The 20633-nt window shown below is 38.8% G+C and overlaps 1 protein-coding gene across 1 annotated transcript; it reads right to left on the bottom strand.

Annotated features, from left to right (window-relative positions):
- Positions 1-975: 975 nt before the first annotated feature.
- DUSP12 (dual specificity phosphatase 12) lies at positions 976-11953 on the bottom strand. Its single transcript, XM_060090832.1, has 6 exons — positions 11547-11953; positions 10460-10573; positions 10249-10367; positions 9759-9855; positions 9229-9415; positions 976-6433 (listed from the first exon to the last, which is right to left on the bottom strand). Exons 1-6 carry the CDS (start codon positions 11927-11929, stop codon positions 6272-6274), a joined length of 1062 nt encoding a protein of 353 aa, XP_059946815.1. The 5' UTR covers positions 11930-11953; the 3' UTR covers positions 976-6271.
- Positions 11954-20633: the final 8680 nt, after the last annotated feature.

Raw genomic sequence — 20633 nt, 5'->3', positions numbered from 1 at the left:
CATATATACAATGGAATATTACTCAGCCATAAAAAGAAATGAAACTGAGTTATTTGTAGAGAGGTGGATGGACCTAGAGTCTGTCATACAGAGTGAAGAAAGTCAGAAAGAGAAAAACAAATACCGTATGCTAACGCATATATATGGAATCTAAAAAAAAAAAAAAAGGTTCTGAAGAACCTAAGGGCAGGACAGGAATAAAGACACTGAGGTAGAGAATGGATGTGAGGACACAGGGAGGGGGAAGGGTAAACTGGGACGAAGTGAGAGAGAGGCATGGACATATATACACTACCAAATGTAAAATAGATAGCTAGTGGGAAGCAGCTGCATAGCACAGGGAGATCAACTCAGTGCTTTGTGTCCAGCTAGAGGGGTGGGATAGGGAGTGTGGGAGGGAGACACAAGAGGGAAGAGATATGGGGATATATGTATACATATAGCTGATTCACTTTGTTATACGGCAGCAACTAACACAACATTGTAAAGCAATTATACTCCAATAAAGATGTTAAAAAAAAGAACACGTATCCCTCTAGGACTAAATGGAATCTTTCCCTCGGTTACAAAACAAAACAAATGCTTCCCAGAATCCTCCAAACTCCTCGTGGCTGGGTGATTACTACAGATTACACAATCCCCAGTGTACAAAATAGCCCTGGGACCCAAACCCTGAAAAAAATCACGAAATTCGCTTACGTTAAAGGTGATTCTTTCTGTCATCAGCTAACTAATCAGTTTTCATTTCAGGTGCAATTTATAAGATTTTTATTCTTACCCAACTGCAAATTCAAAAATTGGCATAAAACCTAAAATAAAACCAGCAAGAGCCTTCTGTATCCACCAGACAACTTAGTCTTTTTTTTTAAGAAAATCACCATGACTGAACTCCAATAAGTTTTCATTTTTTTAATTTTCAAAATGTTTATTTTTTATTCAAGTGCAGATAATTACAAAACAAGCATTTGTGTACTCATTGCCAAGAATTAACAAATATTAACTTTTCCATTTTTGCTTCAGATTTTTCATAAGAAATTAAACATCGTAGATAAAGTTGAGGTCTGCATTTTCCTCTGCTTCATTTACCTCCCTCCACATAGACAACTTCCATTATAAATTTTATGGTAATCATTCAAAGCCATTTTTTATTTTTATCATGTTTAAATATGTGTATAGATACATACATTTAGTGCTGTTCTGGGGTATTTTAATTTACATAAACTTATAGCACTAATGTTCTCCAAGTCACTTTTCTCATTCAACATTACTTTTTGATGATCTGTTTTAACTGTTCTACGGTATTTCCTTGAATATATACATTATTAATATATAATATAGCTTTTTTCATTTCCCTACTGATGTACATCTGGATTGTTTCAACTTTTTACTGTTACATAAAATATATCGTTTTATGGGTATCCTTGTGCATATATGCAAGGATGTCTTTAAGATATATGCTGGATCATGCAGTAGGAGTACTACTACTTGCCAAATTATACCAATTTACACTCTCATTAGCAGTGATGAATTCTCACCAACACTAGATGTAGTCAGAGTTTTATTTTTTACCTGTGAAGGGTGTGACTATAATTTACATTTAAATTAAATGTAAATTAAAGAGGTGGTGCATCTTTTCATGTTCATTAAACCTTATTTCCTCTTCTGTGAATTGCCCATTCTTATCTTTTATAAAATTTCCTATTGGATTTTCTTTCTCTCAATGATGTGTACACCTTTAGATAGTCTATTCATTTAACCTGTATGTATATAGCAAATACCTTCTCTTAGGTTGACACTTGTCTTTGTTTATGGGGTTTTTGTCCTCTAGGTTTTAATTTTAACATAGTTAAATTTATCAAATTTTGTTAACGATCTCTGCTATTTGTATGTTGCATAAGAAATCCTTCCCTCTACTGAGGGAAGTTTTCTTTTCATAGTTTTAGTTTCATTTTACACATCCTTTTCTTTAAAAAAAATTTTTTTAATTCAGTTATTGCTGGGGTATAGTAACACTATTGACTTTTATAGAGCAATTTTGTATTCAAAAACCTTATTGAATTATGTCATTCTAATATTTTGTCTGTAAATCCTCTAGAATTTTCTGTGTAGACTTACTGTATACAAACACTAACATTTAAAAATCTATTTTATTTAACATCATCGTTTAAAACTTAACCTTTAATATGGAAAATTTCAAACAAACAAGAGATAAGAATCTGTCACTTGCAGGAATTCCCTGGTGGTCCAGTGGTTAGGACTCTGCCCTTTCAGGGCTGAGCACGTTCACTGCCTCACTGCTGTTGTCCGGGTTCAACCCCTGGTTAGGCAACTAAGATCCTGCTCTGCGGTGCGGCCAAAAAAAAAAAGAAATTTTCATTTGTCCTGTATCATTTCTCACTTTGTGATTCTGCTGATTGTAATATCTAGGGGCTTGATTGGTTTTGTTTTTTTGTTTCCTCATTTGTTTGTGCAAAATTTTTTTCTGGAGACTTTTTTTTAAATACAAGGAAACATTTTCAATTATCATTAAGAAATGTGCTGTTTGTAGTTTTTTTTATATATGCACATTGTTTAAGGAAGCTCCTTCCATTCTAGTTCTTTTTTTTGTCATAAATGTTGAATGTTATCAAATAGTTTTTCTTTCATTTATTCATTTGCTTTCAACTTAAACCCTTGGCAGAGAAATAAAATTTGAAAGAATTTTATGTCTAGATCCATACCTAGGACTTTACTCTGGCATCTGGTAATGTCTCTTCCCACAGGTTAAGAATCCATGATGCCAAAGTGATGTGCTCAGCCAGGACACATGGTCCCTTTGAAGACACACTTCTGACAACCAACTAGCCCAAACAGCTCTAAGCCTTGCTCAGGCTTCTGACAGAACTGTGCCAATACTGTATGCCAGGAGTGTAGACAGAGCTTAGAAATGTGAGGTGGGGAGTCCACATATACATATACACGAGGGTCCGCATGAACAAATCCAGGGGTGGGAAAAGGGGGGCAGTCTGTAGGTCAGGGGCCAACTCTCACTGCATTGCCATATTTGTCATGAAACTCCATGAAGTCAGAGAATTCTAAATTCAAACCTTGTCTTCCAGGTCATTATGAAGATATATTTGTCAAGAGAACAAAACATTTTAATAGTTTGATAGCTTTATTTATAAGTTTTAATAGAATGTAGGCCTCAATTTGTACCCTGCAAATGTTGGTGGGATGCCTGACTAGTGAATTTATAGCTTAGTTAAAAACTGCATTTCATCAGTACTATTAGATTTTACAATCTGATTGACATTTTTAGTATGACATCTTTAAGACAAATACAACCCTGAACAGGGAACCCAAATATTAGAATATAGAGGTTAAAAGCTCAGATTTTGGAATAAGCCAAATCTTGCTTCTAATCTAGGTTCATATGCTACATAACTTTGAGGAAGTGACTTAATCTTTCTGAGCCTCAATTTCACCCGTAAAATGGCAATAATAGGATCTATCTCACGGCTGTTTTGAGGATTAAATCAAATACACATTTAAGTGTTTAGGAGAGTGACTGGCAGGTAAGTGCTCAATAAACTGCAGCTATTTTAAGGGAAAGGTTTTTTTTTTAAGAATGCTAGTTTTTTAAAAATATTTATTTGTGGGGGCTTCCCTGGTGGCGCAGTGGTTGAGAGTCCGCCTGCTGATGCACGGGACAAGGGTTTGTGCCCCGGTCTGGGAAGATCCCACATGTCGCGGAGAGGCTAGGCCCGTGAGCCATGGCCGCTGAGCCTGCGCGTCCGGAGCCTGTGCTCCGCAACGGGAGAGGCCACAACAGTGAGAGGCCCGCGTACCGCAAAAAAAAAAAAAAAAAAAAAATTGTCTGCGTCGGGTCTTAGGTGCAGCACGCAGGATCCTCTCTAGTTGTGGCGCACGGGCTCTAGAGTGCATGAGCTCAGTAGCTGTGGCATGCGGGCTCCAGAGCCTGCGGGCTTGTTGCTCCGCAGCACGTGGGGTCTTAGTTCCCCAATCGGAGATTGAATCCACATCCCCTGCATCGGAAGGTGGATTCTTAACCACTGGACCACCAGGGAAGTCCCTTTAAGGGAAAATGTTGACTGCTACTAGCTAGGCACTATAATAAGTTCTTTATCTGCAGTGTATCACAAAAATCCTTGTAATAACCCAGATACTACTGTTATCTCCATTTTATGTAAAAAGAAATTAAAGCTAATGCAAATGATCTTTCAAACAACCCTTGCAGGACAGCAGAACATATATTAATCCCATTTTGTGAAGATGAGAAATGACTCCCAATTTTCAAAAGACCTGCTCACTTCCAGGAAGATGGCGATCAGTAGAGCCAGAATTATTAGAGCCACTCTCTGACTTCTACTTCAGTACTGTTTTCACTGTACCACACTGCCTCTGAAGTAAGGTTAATATTGCTATTTTCAACAAATATGTAAATTCAAATGTTTTACAATTATATTCCTAAATACTAAAAAGAAAGGATTCCTTTTTTATTTTGAGAACAAAGGCATAAAGGATTTACCCCACCCCCAAAATAAAACATTAAAAGACTTTAAATCTGAAAATCTTGCTTACTGGATGTCTCACAAAACTTCAAAATTTACATAAAGAAAAGTCAAGTATCCCAAAATCATTCCTCATTGGCAAATACCAATTATCTTTCAAAAAAGATACTATTTTGTCAATGTCTCCTGCCTAGAATATAAATTACAAGGCAGAGATTTTATCTAGTTTGTTCAATGTATCACCTAGAATCGTGTACATAAAAGGTGCTTAGTAAATATTTACTGAATTAACAATTATAAATTCAAATAAAATCTATGTCATTTTCTCTGTGATAGATGCCACAGTGTTATGGATAGGTATTAGCTTGAACCATATACAAGACTGCTGCTACTCAATTACTTTTCACCTACAAAGAGGCAATTTCATATGGTTCAACCTAATTGTTTTTAAAAAGCTTTCTGGAGTATAACATTACAAAGTAAAGAAGTAAACAGATACTGTGAAAGCTAAGACAGAAATGGAGAAATTTTTTCTCCTAAGAAAAATTTATTATACGAATGCTGCCAAAGGCTTCAGGTCCTATGCTGAGATATTCTCAAGAATCACCTATAACACTCCCACACTTTTAAAGAGGATCATGATTCACATTTTTTTGCATTTAAAGTAACTCCCGTTTTGGTGTTTATGTACATATACACTCACATGTGTAAATATGAAAAACATATTAAGAACATGGACTATATTTCTCTTTATTAGCTAATTCTGATTTCATGTAAATGTTCAAGTATCTAATTAGGTATAATTCTAACTATTATCAATGAGTAAAATAAATTCCAGTCTCCAGAGATCACATTAAAAAGCTAATCTGGGGGCTTCCCTGGTGGCGCAGTGGTTGAGAGTCTGCCTGCTGATGCAGGGGACACGGGTTCATGCCCCGGTCTGGGAAGATCCCACATGCCGCGGAGCGGCTGGGCCCACGAGCCATGGCCACCGAGCCTGCTTGTCCGGAGCCTGTGCTCCGCAACGGGAGAGGCCACAACAGTGAGAGAGAGGCCCGCGAACTGCAAAAAAAAAAAAAAAAAAAAAAAAGCTAATCTGGACATATTACCTTTTCCAATACATCGGGCTAAAAAAGGTGATTGATATGTAGTTACTCCACATTTAATTTTCTTCATCGTTAGAAATATACCTAACATTAATATATTTCTTTAAGTAGATTACTTCAAAAAGTATCATAGGACAACCACATTTTAGTCAGTGTTTTACTGATGTCCTTTTCTTCTACATTTCCAAGAAAAACCCAGACTAATGTAGCTTTACTAATGTCCCTTAAAAGAGAGAAAGAGAAATGTCAAAATATGTCCAAACAAATCTGCTTTACATTTCTAGAAATAAAAGAATGTCACTTAAACATGACAGTTCCTAATTTTTATACATAATTTTGTCCATCTAGACCTTAAGATTACATAACTAACATTCCAAAATCACAACTTTTAAATATATATGAAATAAAGAAAGTATCTAGGTTATAAAAGACTTCAATATCAAATAAAGTATAATTTACATGATTAAAAGGTTTTGATTTCCATTCTACTTAGTGTAAGAAGCTGACAAAGTATAGTTTCTCAGTCACATCAAATGATTTTTATCTTCTCATATTTCAAATGAAATGTTAATGGCCTAAAACTAAACAATCTGCCATGAATGACAATAAGCAAGGGTAGCACATATCATCAGCAAGTTATCAAATGTCGCAAGTTCATATTTTTCTTGTTTGTGATCCCCAAACTGGCAGCGTTTTCATTTCATCCACTCTGTTCTTATGTATTTGAAAAGCAGGTGTTATCCATCTACCACATGAGCACTGTTCACCATACCAGTTGAAAGAACCCAACTTGGCATTGCATTTGGGGCAAAGAAGCTGAAATAAAATAAATGTGTTACTTCATTCATTCACTTTTATACAAAACAAATAATTATCTTTGGTAATATATGATATAGAAACAGGTAAGACATGGCTCATACCTTCAAGGAGTTGATGGTCTAATCAGTGAGATGTAATGGCAATTTACTGTAATAGACAGTAGACTACAATAATTGTGTAAGAAGTATGTTATCCTCTGGGAGTTTAGAGGAGGAATAGATTAATTCCAGCATTAAGGGCGAAAGGTGAAGGTTGAGATGTGAAACAGAAGGTTTTGTGACTGTTTTGTGACTGTGGCACATGTGTTGACTTTTAAATCATCGACGAGCTATATAGAAAGTCTGGGCATAAAACTCAGAAACTAGAATTGATTACATAAATATCTTAAATTTTAGTTTGACAAAATATACCACATTCCTCAAAATAATTAAACATAAGAGTTACTATATGATCCAGTAATTCCACTTCTAGGTATATACCCCAAAGAGATAAAAGCAGGGACTCAAACAGATATTTGTATACCCATGTTCATAGCAGCATTATTCACAATACCCAAAGGGAAGAAGCAACCCAAATGTCCATGGATAGATGAATGGATAAACAAAATGTGGTAGCCTATACATAAAATGGAATATTATTCAGCACTAAAAAGGAAGGAAACTCTGATACATGCTATAACATGGATGAACCTTGAGGACATTATGCCAAGTGCAATAAGCCAGTCACAAAAGGACAAATATATGTGTAATTCCACTTTATGAGGCACCTGGAGTAGTCAAATTCATAAAGACAGAAAGTAGAATGGTGGTTGCCAGGGCCTGGTGGGGGTGGTATGGGGAATTAGTGTTTAATGGGTGTGGCATTTCAGTTGGGGGAGATGGTGGTGACGGTTGCACAACAATGTGAATGTTCTCAAGGCTACTGAATTATACACTTAAAAACAGTTAAAATGGTTAATTTATGTTATGAATATTTTACCACAATTTAAAAAACCCACATTCACAATATATGTAGGTCATTTATGCTGTATACCTTCAACTTATACACTGCTATATGTCAATTATATCTCAAAAAGCTGAAGAAAAAAATGTATCACAAAGCTGAGATAAGCAACAGACTGGAGAAAATATCTGCAACATATTACATGAAACATTAACTCTAGACTTCTAAAGAACTCCTACAAATCCATTAGAAAAAGACAAAACCCACAGAAAAATGGGCCAAGGACATGAAGGAAATTTACTGTAAGAGAAAATATAAATGGCTCATAAGTATATAAAGATGTTGGTCTCAGTAGTAGTCATGGAGATTCAAATTAAAACATTTTAGGATTAACATTTTTCATCGCACAGACTGACAGATTGACAAAACCTTACCAATTTTACAATATCCAATATGTCAAGGGTATGGGGAAATGAGTACATGCATTCAACATTAGTGAAAGGCAAATTTGTATGGGCATTGTTAATGTCAGCCCAGACTATCAGTAATATTTAAAATGTACACACTCCTCAAGCCAGGAATTCCACTTTTAGGTATATATTCTATAAGAAAATTCAAATAGTGTACAAATAAGTATGCACAAATGTGATCTAGAATATTTCACAAAAACACCTTTATCTTGTGTGTTTTCCGGGTTAAATAAAAGCAGCAAGGGAATTCCCTGGCAGTCCAGTGGTTAAGATTCCACACTGCCACTGCTGAGGGCCCAGGTTCAATCCCTGGTTGGGGAACTAGGATGCCACAAGCTGCACGGCACGCCCAAAAAAACAATAAACAAAAGCAGCAAGGTAAAAGTACAAGCCACAAAAGAAAAAAACAGATAAAGTGGACTTCAACAAATAATATCATCAAGAATGGGAAGGGACTGCTGTACAAGGTTTATTTGGTAGCGATAAAAATAGTGATAGTTGCAAAAACCTCTGTGAATATATGAAAAACCACTGAACTGTACACTTTCAATGGGTAAATTATATGGTAAGTGAATTATACCTCAATAAAGCAGCATTATCTGAAACCATGGGTTTGAATATAGGGTACCTCTTTCTAGGCAAGACACTAACTAATGCAAACTAAGTTTCCTCACATATAAAATGTGCATAGATATGTGCTCGATTTTATAAAGTTATTGTATTCTTCAAATGAAATAATACAGTGAAAAGGTTTCATAAAATACTCACCATACAAACTTATACAAACTTTAAACATCATTATATCTTAGATTTAGAATATCTTTAGATTAATATCATGTAAACCTAAAGGAGAATTGTGGCTGTCACAGGATGCTTTGTGGCTGTCACAGGATGCTCATATGAGCTGCATTCTTTAGAATTAACAGGAAGTGAAAAAAAATCTCACAACAAACATACAAAACTGAAAGATCAAGGAAACAAATACACAGAGCCAAAAGAGGAAAAAAGGAAGATTAAGAAGAAATTTAAAATCTAATTTTAAAATCCTTGATTTGCCCTACTTCTTACAAAGTTCAAGTTTTGTTAAATATATTCTAGTTTGTTAGTCTTAATTTGAAAAAATACAAACAATACCCTTAAAAGGAATTAATTAACTTAGACCAACAGCTTTCCACCAAAAGTGGTTCACTATTTTACATCAGCTGGTTTTTATCTGACTAATTTATCTTTGATAAAGTCTTGTCTATATTAGAAAGATGTTAAACTTTAGAAAGAAAGCAGTTAAGATGGAGTAAAATGCTAGTTAAAATATGGTTTAAAATGAAAGGAACAAAATATAGATGACATAATAAAACCGTAGAGAGTAAAATGTGTTCTCACCTGTCCATCCATCACTCCCAACAAAGTGGATTCCATCCACTGCACAGGTTCAATGAAGTAAGATGTACATTGAGCCTGACTCCCTGTAGTAAGCATGAAGGATGGTGTCACTCTCTTGTGGGCAAAGGCTATAGGACCACTTCCTTCATTATGATCCAAAATGCTAGAACTTCGAAATAAAGATCGCCTGCAACCCCCAAACAAACAAAAATATTAATGACTTGCGAAAGGATGAAAAAATAGATTAAATGTGCAGTATTTCTTAGGGGGCAAATTAATATAACATTGATTATGCTACTTTAATTTTCAATAACTTCTACAAGTAACTGCATTACTTTTATTTTTAAGAATTCATATTCTTCTTAAAACCAGATTTGAATATGAAATTTCTGTATTATTCAATTAAACAAATTCCTCCTACAAGATTTTAAGAAACTGAAACTTTCAGTACTTTTCAGCTTTCAGTACTTTTCAGTACTTTTCAGCTCCTGAGACAAAATAAAATCTCCAGAGGATACAAAATATTTTACCTGCACTTTCTACATTTGTAGAGAACCCCATCTTTCAATCCTTGTGTAATGGCGGATGGGTCAACAGCAAAGAGTTCTTGAGGTAAATTCTGCAATTCTACGTGACACAAAATGTATCCATTTGTCAAAATCAACTCTGCATTTTCAGACAAAATTCAGCTAATGTCAAACTGAGGCAAGTAGTGCTAACTTCAGAAATTAAAAAATATATATATTCTCCATTGTTGAGAAATCAGGATGAGGTAGGAGGGCACAGTGATCAAGCCCTTGGGTTCCAGGCACAGACTGCCTGAGTTCAAATTCAAGCCAGCCACTTACAAACCTTGTGACCCTGAACAAGCTATTTCTTGCTAAACCATGGTTTCAAAAGGAAATAAAAGTACCTATCTCAAGGGATTGCTGGAAAAAGGGATAATGCATCTGAAACATTGGGTGTCAAAGTAAACAGCATCTAGAAAGGACCAAACACATACTACCAATTATTACTCACCTGGATACTTCTCTGTAACCTTTTGTAAACGATACTGTTTATAAATTGCACTAGAGGTATCTACTTCACATCCCATTGCCTGGTATAATTTCAGTTGCCACTCAAACCCCTCATTCATCCTGCAAGGACAAACAAACATAGAGTTAATTTTAATTTAAATAAATAAAATCACATCACAAAAGTAGAATTATTACTACGACAAAGAACTCACTTAGCCTCTGGTTTGATAGTCTTAAGGTTTTCATAGGCTTTTTCAAAGGTAAGCTGGTCAGTCTTCATCATAAAAGCAGTCATTACAGCCACACTTCGACTGACCCCTGTGTGACTGAAAAAGAAACCTTTAAAATATCAAATAGCAACAATTAAAAAAAAAACAAAAAAACCCAGCCTCCCATTAATGGTAAAGTTCAGGTCCACTTCTTGTCTGCTTCTTCTACTCAAATAAACCCTTTGCCTCTGAATGACTACTGCTGTACAAAGGAATTATTCCCTTATTTCCTTATTCATTTTGAATTCTGAACCATATGAAGGTATTACCTATTCAAAAATAATTACACTAATTTTTTTTTAACATTTTATAATGGCTTCAGAAAAAATCTAAACTCCTTTGCTGGCTTTAAGGGCCCTGGAGATCTGATTCCAGACTTCTTTCCCTTTTATCACTACCTTATGTCCTTTATGTAATATTTAGAACAAATGCTGGCAGTAAAAATGCTGGCTCAATAAATGTAAACTATCGTTATTACACTCTTTTTGCCACTGCTATCACCTACTCCATCTTTCCCCTAGGAATGGCTTAGGGATCCTTTACGTCCTAACCAATTTTTCTCTCTCCAAATTTCCCCTACATCAGCCACCCCGCCTCAAACAAAAGCAATGAAAATAATCTCTTCCTCTGAAGTTTGAATAACCTTAACCTTTGTTAATCTCTTACTACACACCTCGCATCCTAGTCTGCATTACAATAATCTGGGTATGTGTGTGGCTTCTCGTGAACAGATTTAAACTCTGTAGGTGCAGGGACTTTGTCATTTACCTGAAGATTTCTCCTACCTCCGAAACAAAACTCAGCGGCTGCAGAATGAACCAACACAAACTGAATGAATCAAAGCCTGCAGGCCATCAGGGGCCCGCCTCCTGCCCGATCCTCTCTCAGACACAAGCCTGTGCGAGAGGGAGGAGGAGAAGGTTCTAGTGGCTGACAGCCCCTTCGTCCTCTTCTGGGGCCTGGGAGAAGGGTGAGGGGGGCAGACTGGAAGCGTGGCGGGGTTGCTCTCCCCACGGACCCGGCCACTCACCAATGCACCAGCACCGCGCGGCCCTCGGCGCGGGCCTGGCCGATGAAGGCCACGCACCGGTCCAGATGGCTAAGCAGGTCGGTCTCGGGTTTGTCCAGCGCTGGCACGAAGAGACTCCGTAGACCCTCGACCCCATCCCCCGTGTTGAAGTCGGGCTCCTCCGAGTCCACCGTCAGCACGGCCGTGATGCCCGCCTCCCTCAGGTGGTCCGGCTCCGCGACTGCCGCAGCTCCACCCAGGAACAGCCCCGGCCGCACCTCCAGCATGTGCTCAGTGGAGCTGACCCGAGTCCGGCTGCCGGCCGTACGCTCGCAGCCATGGCTCCCGTTCTGAGGCTCCAACATGGCGGCGCCCGGAGGCCGGACTGCGAAGGGCCCTACCATCGAGTAGGGGGTCGGCTAGAATGTCCTTCATCTAGGACCAGCCGGCCTGAGTTGCGCCGCCGTTCCCTCGGAGGACCACGTCGACCGCGGGAATGTGGATTTACTGGGGGAAGGTGACGTTACTGCGGCTGGGGCGGAGCTAAACCCCGTTCAGAACCACTTCTGGACCCTAGTCTCTACCCAGCTCCTCCAACTTGGTGGGAGAGGATAAACTAACGCTAATAGAGGGCTTCTCAGGCTCTTAGTGTTGAGATTTTCTGGATTTTCTGAAGGAGCAGAAAATGGACTCAAACTGAAATGATGGTCCCACCAACTGAATCAGCAGCATAATTTTATGCATTTGAAATAAAACATTTTTTTCAATGCTTATGAAGCCATTTGTTTGTAGTTCTTCTCTTGTGACTATTTTTCCTTTTTCTTTTCTTTTTGTCCCGTTTTTTATTGGTATGTGAATCCTTTTCTTGTTGATGTATACTGTTCTATATATTTGAAGATATTAATCCCATGGTTTTGTGTGTCAGTGCCCTCCAGCCAAAGACCACCAAGAATCCACCTGTAGTTAAGTAAATTGGGTTTATTACTCAACCATGAACTGGAGAATTTCGAGAAATCTAGGTGAGAGAGTGTTAGGAAGATCCTATTACAGGATTTGAGCTTGTATTAGATGAGTTTGGGCTAAGGGTCTAAGGGACTAAGCGTCTAAAGAAGCAGGACTTTGCTCTGGATTGGATGCTGTCAGGAAGTGGGGGTGATTCTATGACTGAGTATCTTAATAAATCTTACCTAAGGGAGGGAAGGCTAGAGAGACACTAAAGCTGTAATTGGTCAAGAAATAGCAGTCAGTCATGGTACTGGCATAAAGACTGAAACATGGACCAATGGAACAGAATAGAGAGCCCAGAAATAAACCCTCACATAGATGCTCAAATGATCTTCAGCAAGGGTACCAAGACCACACAATGGTCTGGGCAACAACTTTTTGGTTATGACACCAAAAGCAATAAGTGGGACTATGCTAGACTAAAAAGCTTCTGCATAGCACAGGAAGCAATCAACAAAGTAAAAAGCAATCAAACCTCTGTAGAATGGGAGAAAATACTTGCAAACCATAGACCGCATAAGGGGTTAATATTCAAAATATATAAGGGACTCACACAACTCAATTGCAAAAAACAAAAAATTAGAAAATGGGCAGAGGAACTGAATAGAGACTTCTTCCCAAAGAATACATACAAATGGCCCACAGATATATGAAAAGATCCTCAGTATTACTAATCATCAGGGAAATATCAAAACAAACCAAAACCATGGTGAGATATCACCTCACACTTGTTGGTATGGCAATTTTTAAAAAGACAAGAGATAACATGTGGTGATAACATTCTCATGTGGTGAGAATGTGGAGAAAAGGGAACCCTTGTGCACTATTGGTGGGAATAAATTGGTACAGCCACTATGGAAACAGTATGGAGATTCCCAAAAAAGTCAAATATAGAACTACCATATAATCCAGCAATCCCGTTTCTGGATATATGTCCAAAGGAAATGAAATCAGAATCTTAAAGAGATATCTGTACCCTCATGTTATTCACAACGGCCAAGATATGGAAATGACCTAAATGTCCACCTGTGGATGAATGGTAAAGAAGATGTGATTTATATATCACATCTAAATATTACTCAGCCATGAGAAAGTAGGAAATTCTGCCATTTGTGACAACATGGATGGAACTTGAGAGCATTACACTGAGTGAAATAAGCTGGAGAGAGAGGGACAAATACTGTATGATATCACTTATATGTGGTATCTAAAAAAACTGAACTCATAGAAACAGAATAGAATGGTGGTTGCCAGGGGCTGGGGGGAGTGAGAATTGAAGAGTTGTTGTTCAATGAGTATAGAGTTTCCGTTTTGCAAGATGAAAAAGTTCTCTAGATCTGATACACAAAAAATGTAAATACAGTTAACACCACTGAGTTGTACACTTAAAAATGATTAAAAGGGTAAATTGTATGTATTTTTTCATCATAATTTATTTTTAAGTAGCAGTTAATCATTTGAGCTAAAATAGAGGTATGTTTGGCATTTTGAATTTGGACAATATTCATGTTTTATCTGTGTTCAGACATGATTACAGTGGTCTTGTTTTTGTTTTAAGGGCATAAAAAGATTTATTACTCACATAATGAGGCTTTCTGGAGATAGCAGGTTGACTCACAAGTAGGTCCAAAAATGAATTGAGAAAGCAGAGACAGAAAATTGGCTTGGGGTTTTTATTGCTGTTAGAGTATGGCCCAGAGTGAGGATTCCCACGTGGGCAGGGAATTTCATGGTGGTCTTGATTTTGTCTTTCTTCATCATGAACCATCTTCATCAGTGTTGCCTTGTCTGGGGTTGATGTCCTGTGAAATTGTTTATATTCAGCAGGAGGGGAAAAACACCTAACTGTGTGTGCCCGGCCAGCTGTAGCAACACTAAGGAAGATCTACCTCATAGTTCCAGGCCAGTTCCTGGATGCCAGGGCTTGCTTTTGTCTTTCTCGTATATAACTTTATAATTTTCAGAGAGATTGAGTTTCGGGGCAGGGACACTTGAGACCCATCCAAGTCAGTTGGAGGAAGCAGCAAATGCTTCTGCTTGGGAACACTTAAGTGGGCAGCCTGCAGGGACAGAGGAAGAGTGCTATCTTCCCTTACTCCCACCACAGGCTGTGAACCTCTTCAGGGTAAGGACTTTGCATTTTCATCTTTGTATCCCCAACAGAATTTAGGCTAATGGTGCTGGTTACTCCATCTTTTGAATGTTAGAAATCGAAGGGAAAGGAGTACCAGAAGAGACACTACTTCCCTCTCAATGCCATTTCCTTCCCCATCCCAAAGGGTTTACCTCAAGGGCTCACTTAGCGTTTTTGCCTGGAGAGTCATGTTAGCGGTCTTCTGAGCCCCCAGTTGAATCAACTCAACCTTTCTCACTTTACAATCCTGGAAACAACTACTGTGTGTCGGGCACTACAGTAGATGCTGAGGCTACAAAATGAATAAGAGTCTTTGCCCTCGAGGAACTTAGAGAAAAGCTGGAGTAAAAGATAAGTAAATAGCCCAATTATTGTTCTGATAGAAGTAAGGGCAAATTACTAAGGAAGCATGTGGGAGCTGGGCATCTAACCCTAATGGAAGGGGAGTAATCAAGGATAGCTTCCCAGAGGAAGTGATGCTTGATCTGGGTCTTGTAGGATAAATGGGAATTTGTCAAGCAAAAAGGAGGGAGGTGAGGCACTTGCTTAATTCTCCCAGCACATTCCAAAGTGAAGTCTGTCTTCAGGAAGACTGCCCTTGACCAGCTCCTGGGAGACAATCTCTGTGTCCCCAGAATAGCCTGCCTGATAAAAGTGTTTTTGAACGCCTGAAGCCCTGGGCCATGCTGTATCAGTTTGACCTCTGGGAGGCTGGAGATTGAGTACTTACGCTCAGTCATGCAGGAGCTGCATGCCTATGTGACTGGCCCCCAATAAAACCCCTGGATACCAAGTTTGGGTAAGTTTCCTGTTTGGCCACACTTCAAGTGTGTTGTCACACATAATCACTGGGAGAAAGAAGCAAGTGCCTCTGTGACTTCACTAGGAGGGGGGTATCTGGAAGCTTGCACCTGGCTTCTCTTGGACTTCACCCATGCACCTTTTCTCTTTGCTGATTTGAATCTGTATTCTTTCACTGGAATAAGCCATAACTTTGTATAATTGTTCTTCTGAGTTCTGCAAATCCTTCCAGTGACTCAGCAAGTCTGAAGGAGCCTGGTGACCCCTGACACAGCATCCATTGTCTAGTATAGTGAAAAACAAGAAACATCTAAATAAATGCAAGTAATGGAGTAGTTAAAGAAGTTGTTTTATCCATTCAATAAAATACTAGGCAACTATTTAAAAAGATAACAAAGGAAGTGGTTGATACTAGCTATATTATAAAATTTTTTAAGATGGTTTACAAATAGAAAGCATGTCTGAGCATATATATGTGTATATATATATATATATATGCATGTATGTATATGTATATATACATATGAACTGTTAACAGTGGTTATTTCTGGGAGCTGGCATGAGGAGACTTACATGATAGGCTTTATACACTTCTTTCTATACAGTTTTAATCTTTTTTCAACAGGTATTATTAAAATTATTCACTGTTGGGCTTCCCTGGTGGCGCAGTGGTTGAGAGTCTGCCTGCCGATGCAGGGGACACGGGTTCTTGTCCCGGTCCGGGAGGATCCCACATGCCATGGAGCGGCTGGACCCATGAGCCATGGCCGCTGGGCCTGCACGTCCAGAGCCTGTGCTCTGCAATGGGAGAGGCCACAACAGTGAGAGGCCCGCGTACCGCAAAAAAAAAAAAAAAATTATTCACTGTTAACAATCATAGGTATTGACATTCTGGAAAAACGGGGGGAAAAAGAATTAAGGGTTAATTTCCTGGACATTTTATTAAGATATCCTAATCATTCCCTCAGCTTTATTAGTTTTCTGTTGGGAATGAGCTTTTCTTCCTCAACTCCCTAAAATGAATATAAGTTCCTTCAAGGATGGGAGTAAGAGACACTTCTGAATTGTTGTTGAATACCCACAAAGCCCGGCTCAGTGAATATCTGTATCTGGGGGAATAATAAGGCCTCAATTCCTGAGGCTGAAGTGTATTTACCAGCTTCTGTATTTTTCCTCCTAGCCACTAGCTGGCACCATGTGCCCTTTGGCAAGATACATTTTCTGTACCTCCCTTGAAACAGGGGAAAATGAATATGGCAACGTGCAAAAAAGCAGGATGTTAGGCCCAGGGAAGGAATTGCGGCTTTAGAGGGGCAGCTGGGTTGCTTCCTGTCAAGGAGAAGAGAAGAGGCTATATATCCTAGCACTGGTAGGCGCACTTGTGCACGCACACACACATGCATGATGTATCTGTTCATTTTATTACGAGCAAGCCTACATCATTGATAAGCATGAATTAGGCAAAAATTCTAAGAGATAGTCTAGTATGGTGTGGCTTGCATTTTAAGAAGACACCCACCCATTCTATGTAACATGGCCTAATCACACGAGAATACACATCACCCAGCCTTCCCGTTCTTTGGTTTTCTTCTAGAGCACAGTCACAAGTATGACTCATCACTTTCATCTTTAAAAATATTTGCGGTAAGTGCATATCTGTGCTGAGCAATGAGCAGGGAAACTTCCCCTCTTCTGCCCCATTGCCTCCCCGTATCATGGTCCAAAGACAAGTTCCTCTTTCTATCTCCAGCATGTTGCCTAGGCCCTCCTACACCCAATGAATTATCAGTAAATGTTTGCCAATTATGTTCTTAATGGGACTTAAGATCTAGGACAGTTATGAAGATACACATGAAATGTACTTTAAGATCCCCAAATCAAAATGTTGAAGAAAAATATAAATGGGTGATAATAACATAATTCTATTACTTTTTCTGTGTTCATGAGTAGAAGGTGTATACTTACAAAATGGTGAGTTCAGATTTGGTACTGTCTTTGAGGAGCACTGTCTGAAGACAGAGAAAACCCAAGTCTGAACCCCAGACTGCTTCTGACCCTATTACCTATTAATATGTGATTGTATGCCTGTAGAAAGTTATAGGATTTCTCTAAGTCTCAGTTTCTTCACCTTCAAAATAGGAGTAATTATAGCCATATTACAGAGTTCTAACAAGAATTAACTTATCAACATGTATTGTTAGTGGGAGAAAGAAATTCCAAGCTGAACCATTGCATCAGAAGCAGCTCGGAGAGGATTCCATGCAGGAGAGGCTGAGCTGTGGTGAGGGAGAAATGGCTGCAGATGGCTTGTCTTGAGCAAGCTGTTGAGCAGAGATAAATTGCTGATCGTGATCAGTCCAGGAATTCAATGGTCATGAGATTTAACAGAAAGTGGATCCTAACTACCCATCCAGCTACAACCACACCCTGAAGTCCACTTATTAATGTAGAGTCTGTGTCTTGGTAAAGATGTGTCCTCCTTCCCTAGAAGGGCATCTATTGTCAATATTCTGAGGGAATAATTTCAGCTCCACAAACCCTGGGACCAGAGATGACTGAATAAAGTTGAAGCCCCCTCGTTATGTAAGGACAACTTGGTCAGCTGATCCAACAACTCCTCCTGTCTTATTCCCAACTGTGTCCCCCACTCACCCCCAGTATTTACAAACTCATCACATTGTAGGACTATCCATATGAGAAATACTGGGGCAGGAACTGGCTGGTGATATCTGGGTCATGCTCTCAGTTCCTTTTATGACTCAAGGAGAAAGTGGTAAAGAGTCAGATGAGTAGAGCAAAAGAGACCACAGATGTTCCCTGTTGCGTGTCAGAGGTTTGCTGGGTTACATTTTGCAGAACTCCTCTCCCTCCATTCTTCCCCAAACAAAATACAGAGAATGGCCACAGTTGCCCTTTCCCAATGTCACAACCTTTGGAGCTCTCTTGCAGTCTAAATGTAGTCAAGTGTGTTGTAATGGAAAGAACTCTGGACTTGTATGCACAAGTCCTAGACTTAAGTTTTGGTTCCATCATGTATTAATTATATAACGTGGCCAAGCCAGTTAAGCCCTCTGAATTTCAGTGGCCCCACCCCAAAAAGGCAAGGCTAATAATGCCTGCTCTAACATTCCTTAAATGATTTTAAACTATAAAAATCGGAAATCCTATAAACTCTTGGTCAGTCCACAGAATATGTCTAAATCCTTTAAAATGTTGTCCCTTGCCCCTCCTTACTACCAAATATACTCTGCTGCTGCTTCTAAGTGTGTTTTATATCCACTGTCTCATATATTTCAAGACGTATTTCTTTGCCCACGCTTACCAATAATTACTCATCTCCAGCCAGGAGAACTGAAAACAGAGATAGGCCATTTATAAATGTTCAAGCTGGCAGGAGGAAACTGCCCAAATAAAGAGAAAAAAAACTAGATTTGGATGTTCAATAGAAGCATTTTTATATGGTCCCAAAGTGGGGATGCAGCATGGAATAAGATGAAGCCCTTAGACTCAAGTTTCCACTATGCAGACAGGGATGTGAATACCCAAATCATGTGTTAAACTGACAGTACAGACAAAATGCTTGGGGGCTCAGACAGAAAAAAAAATAGTAACTTATTTTGGCTGGAGGAAACTGGGAAAAATTCTCTGGGAAGGTGGCATTTGAGTTGGGTCTTTCCCACAGTTGAAGGAGAGAGAGATGACAGAGGAAGGAATGGAAAGGTGGTGGAAAGACAGAGAGCACTGAGGGGGAATGCACAGGGATATGAGGGCTAAGACACTTGAGAATGTTTCATTAAGTATATGCCCAATATGTCTGAAAATGAACGATTTGTTTTGAGACTTCACAAGCAATCCTGGGACATGTGTTCAGTCCCACCAGCCACATCCAGTCCTAATAGCGGCCACGCAGAGTTGCAGCCATTTTGGAGGGAAGGGGCTACTACATGTCCAGCACAGGCCTCATCTTTCCACAGCCCTTTTCACAAAGGGTCTCAGAATCCCTTAGTGGGGTCACTAAATGGAAAATGGGTAGTGGGGTACTAAGTGGATGAGCCCCATCTGCTTCTATACCTCTAGGCTGTCAAACCATTACTGGTTGCCTCTAATCCAAAATGATGCAGGTTAATGCAGGAATGTCTTGTAAGTACTTATAAAAAGAAGCAGCTATATTAGCTCTAATATTATCAACTATAGAAAGTATGGTGACTCTAGTTAACAAAACTGTTTGAAAGTTGCTAAGATAGATCTTAAAAGTTCTCATCACCAAAAATAAATTGTGTAACTATGTATGGTGAAGGATTTTAACTAGACTTACTGTGATGATCATTTTGCAACATATACAAATACTGAATCATTACTTACAGACCTGAAACTAGTGTAATGTTATATGTCAATTATCTTACCTCAACTGAAGAAGGAGAGGAGGGAGAGGGGAAAGGGAAGAAGAAGAGGAAGAAGGGGGTGGTGAAGGAGGAGGTGTGAGGGGGTGGAAGAGAAGAGAAGAAGCATCCACTAGGGGCCAGCATGAGCTTACCAAGAATAGTCTTGCCCTGATAGCCTGTTCTTTTTCTGACAATGACTAGACAGGCAGATTAGGGGAAATGCTCACCCACTGAATCCGTACTTCTCCAGTCTTTTAGACAGATCTCCTTGTAGATAAGGGTGAGATATATAGACTGAATATTAGAGCAATTGAATAGGTTGGTAACTGGTTAAACAGTTGTACCCAAAGAGAGAAAATTGGATCCATAGCAATCATGAGAGAAATTTCTAGTGAGATAGAGCCATCATCTAAATTTCTTTAATCTGTTTGATTCTACTTTTTTTTTTATATAGTGATTTGGATTACGGTGCAGAAGACATGCTTACTAATCTGCATGTGTTACAGCTGAGAGGGACTACATTGGGATCCAAAATTGTCTTATTAAACTAACAAAGACAAAATTCAAAAAAGATAAATATAAAATTCTGTACTTTGGTCCCCCAAATGAACTACATAAATATAAATTGGGGGTCGAAGAGGTATGCCTTAGATGAAAACAGTGTCTTGGGTGGGTTTGCAAGCAATAAGCTTAATGAGGCTGGACAATATCACTTGCTTCCTGGGAGAGTGGCTATTCTTTAGGTTACACTGAACTCCTTGTCAAAAGACCTGAGCTCTATTTCTA

The sequence above is a fragment of the Mesoplodon densirostris genome, chromosome 2, assembly GCF_025265405.1.
Source record: "Mesoplodon densirostris isolate mMesDen1 chromosome 2, mMesDen1 primary haplotype, whole genome shotgun sequence".
Lineage (NCBI taxonomy): Eukaryota > Metazoa > Chordata > Mammalia > Artiodactyla > Ziphiidae > Mesoplodon > Mesoplodon densirostris.
Note: the sequence above shows the minus strand (reverse complement) of the source record. Positions and strands in the feature narration are given on the sequence as shown.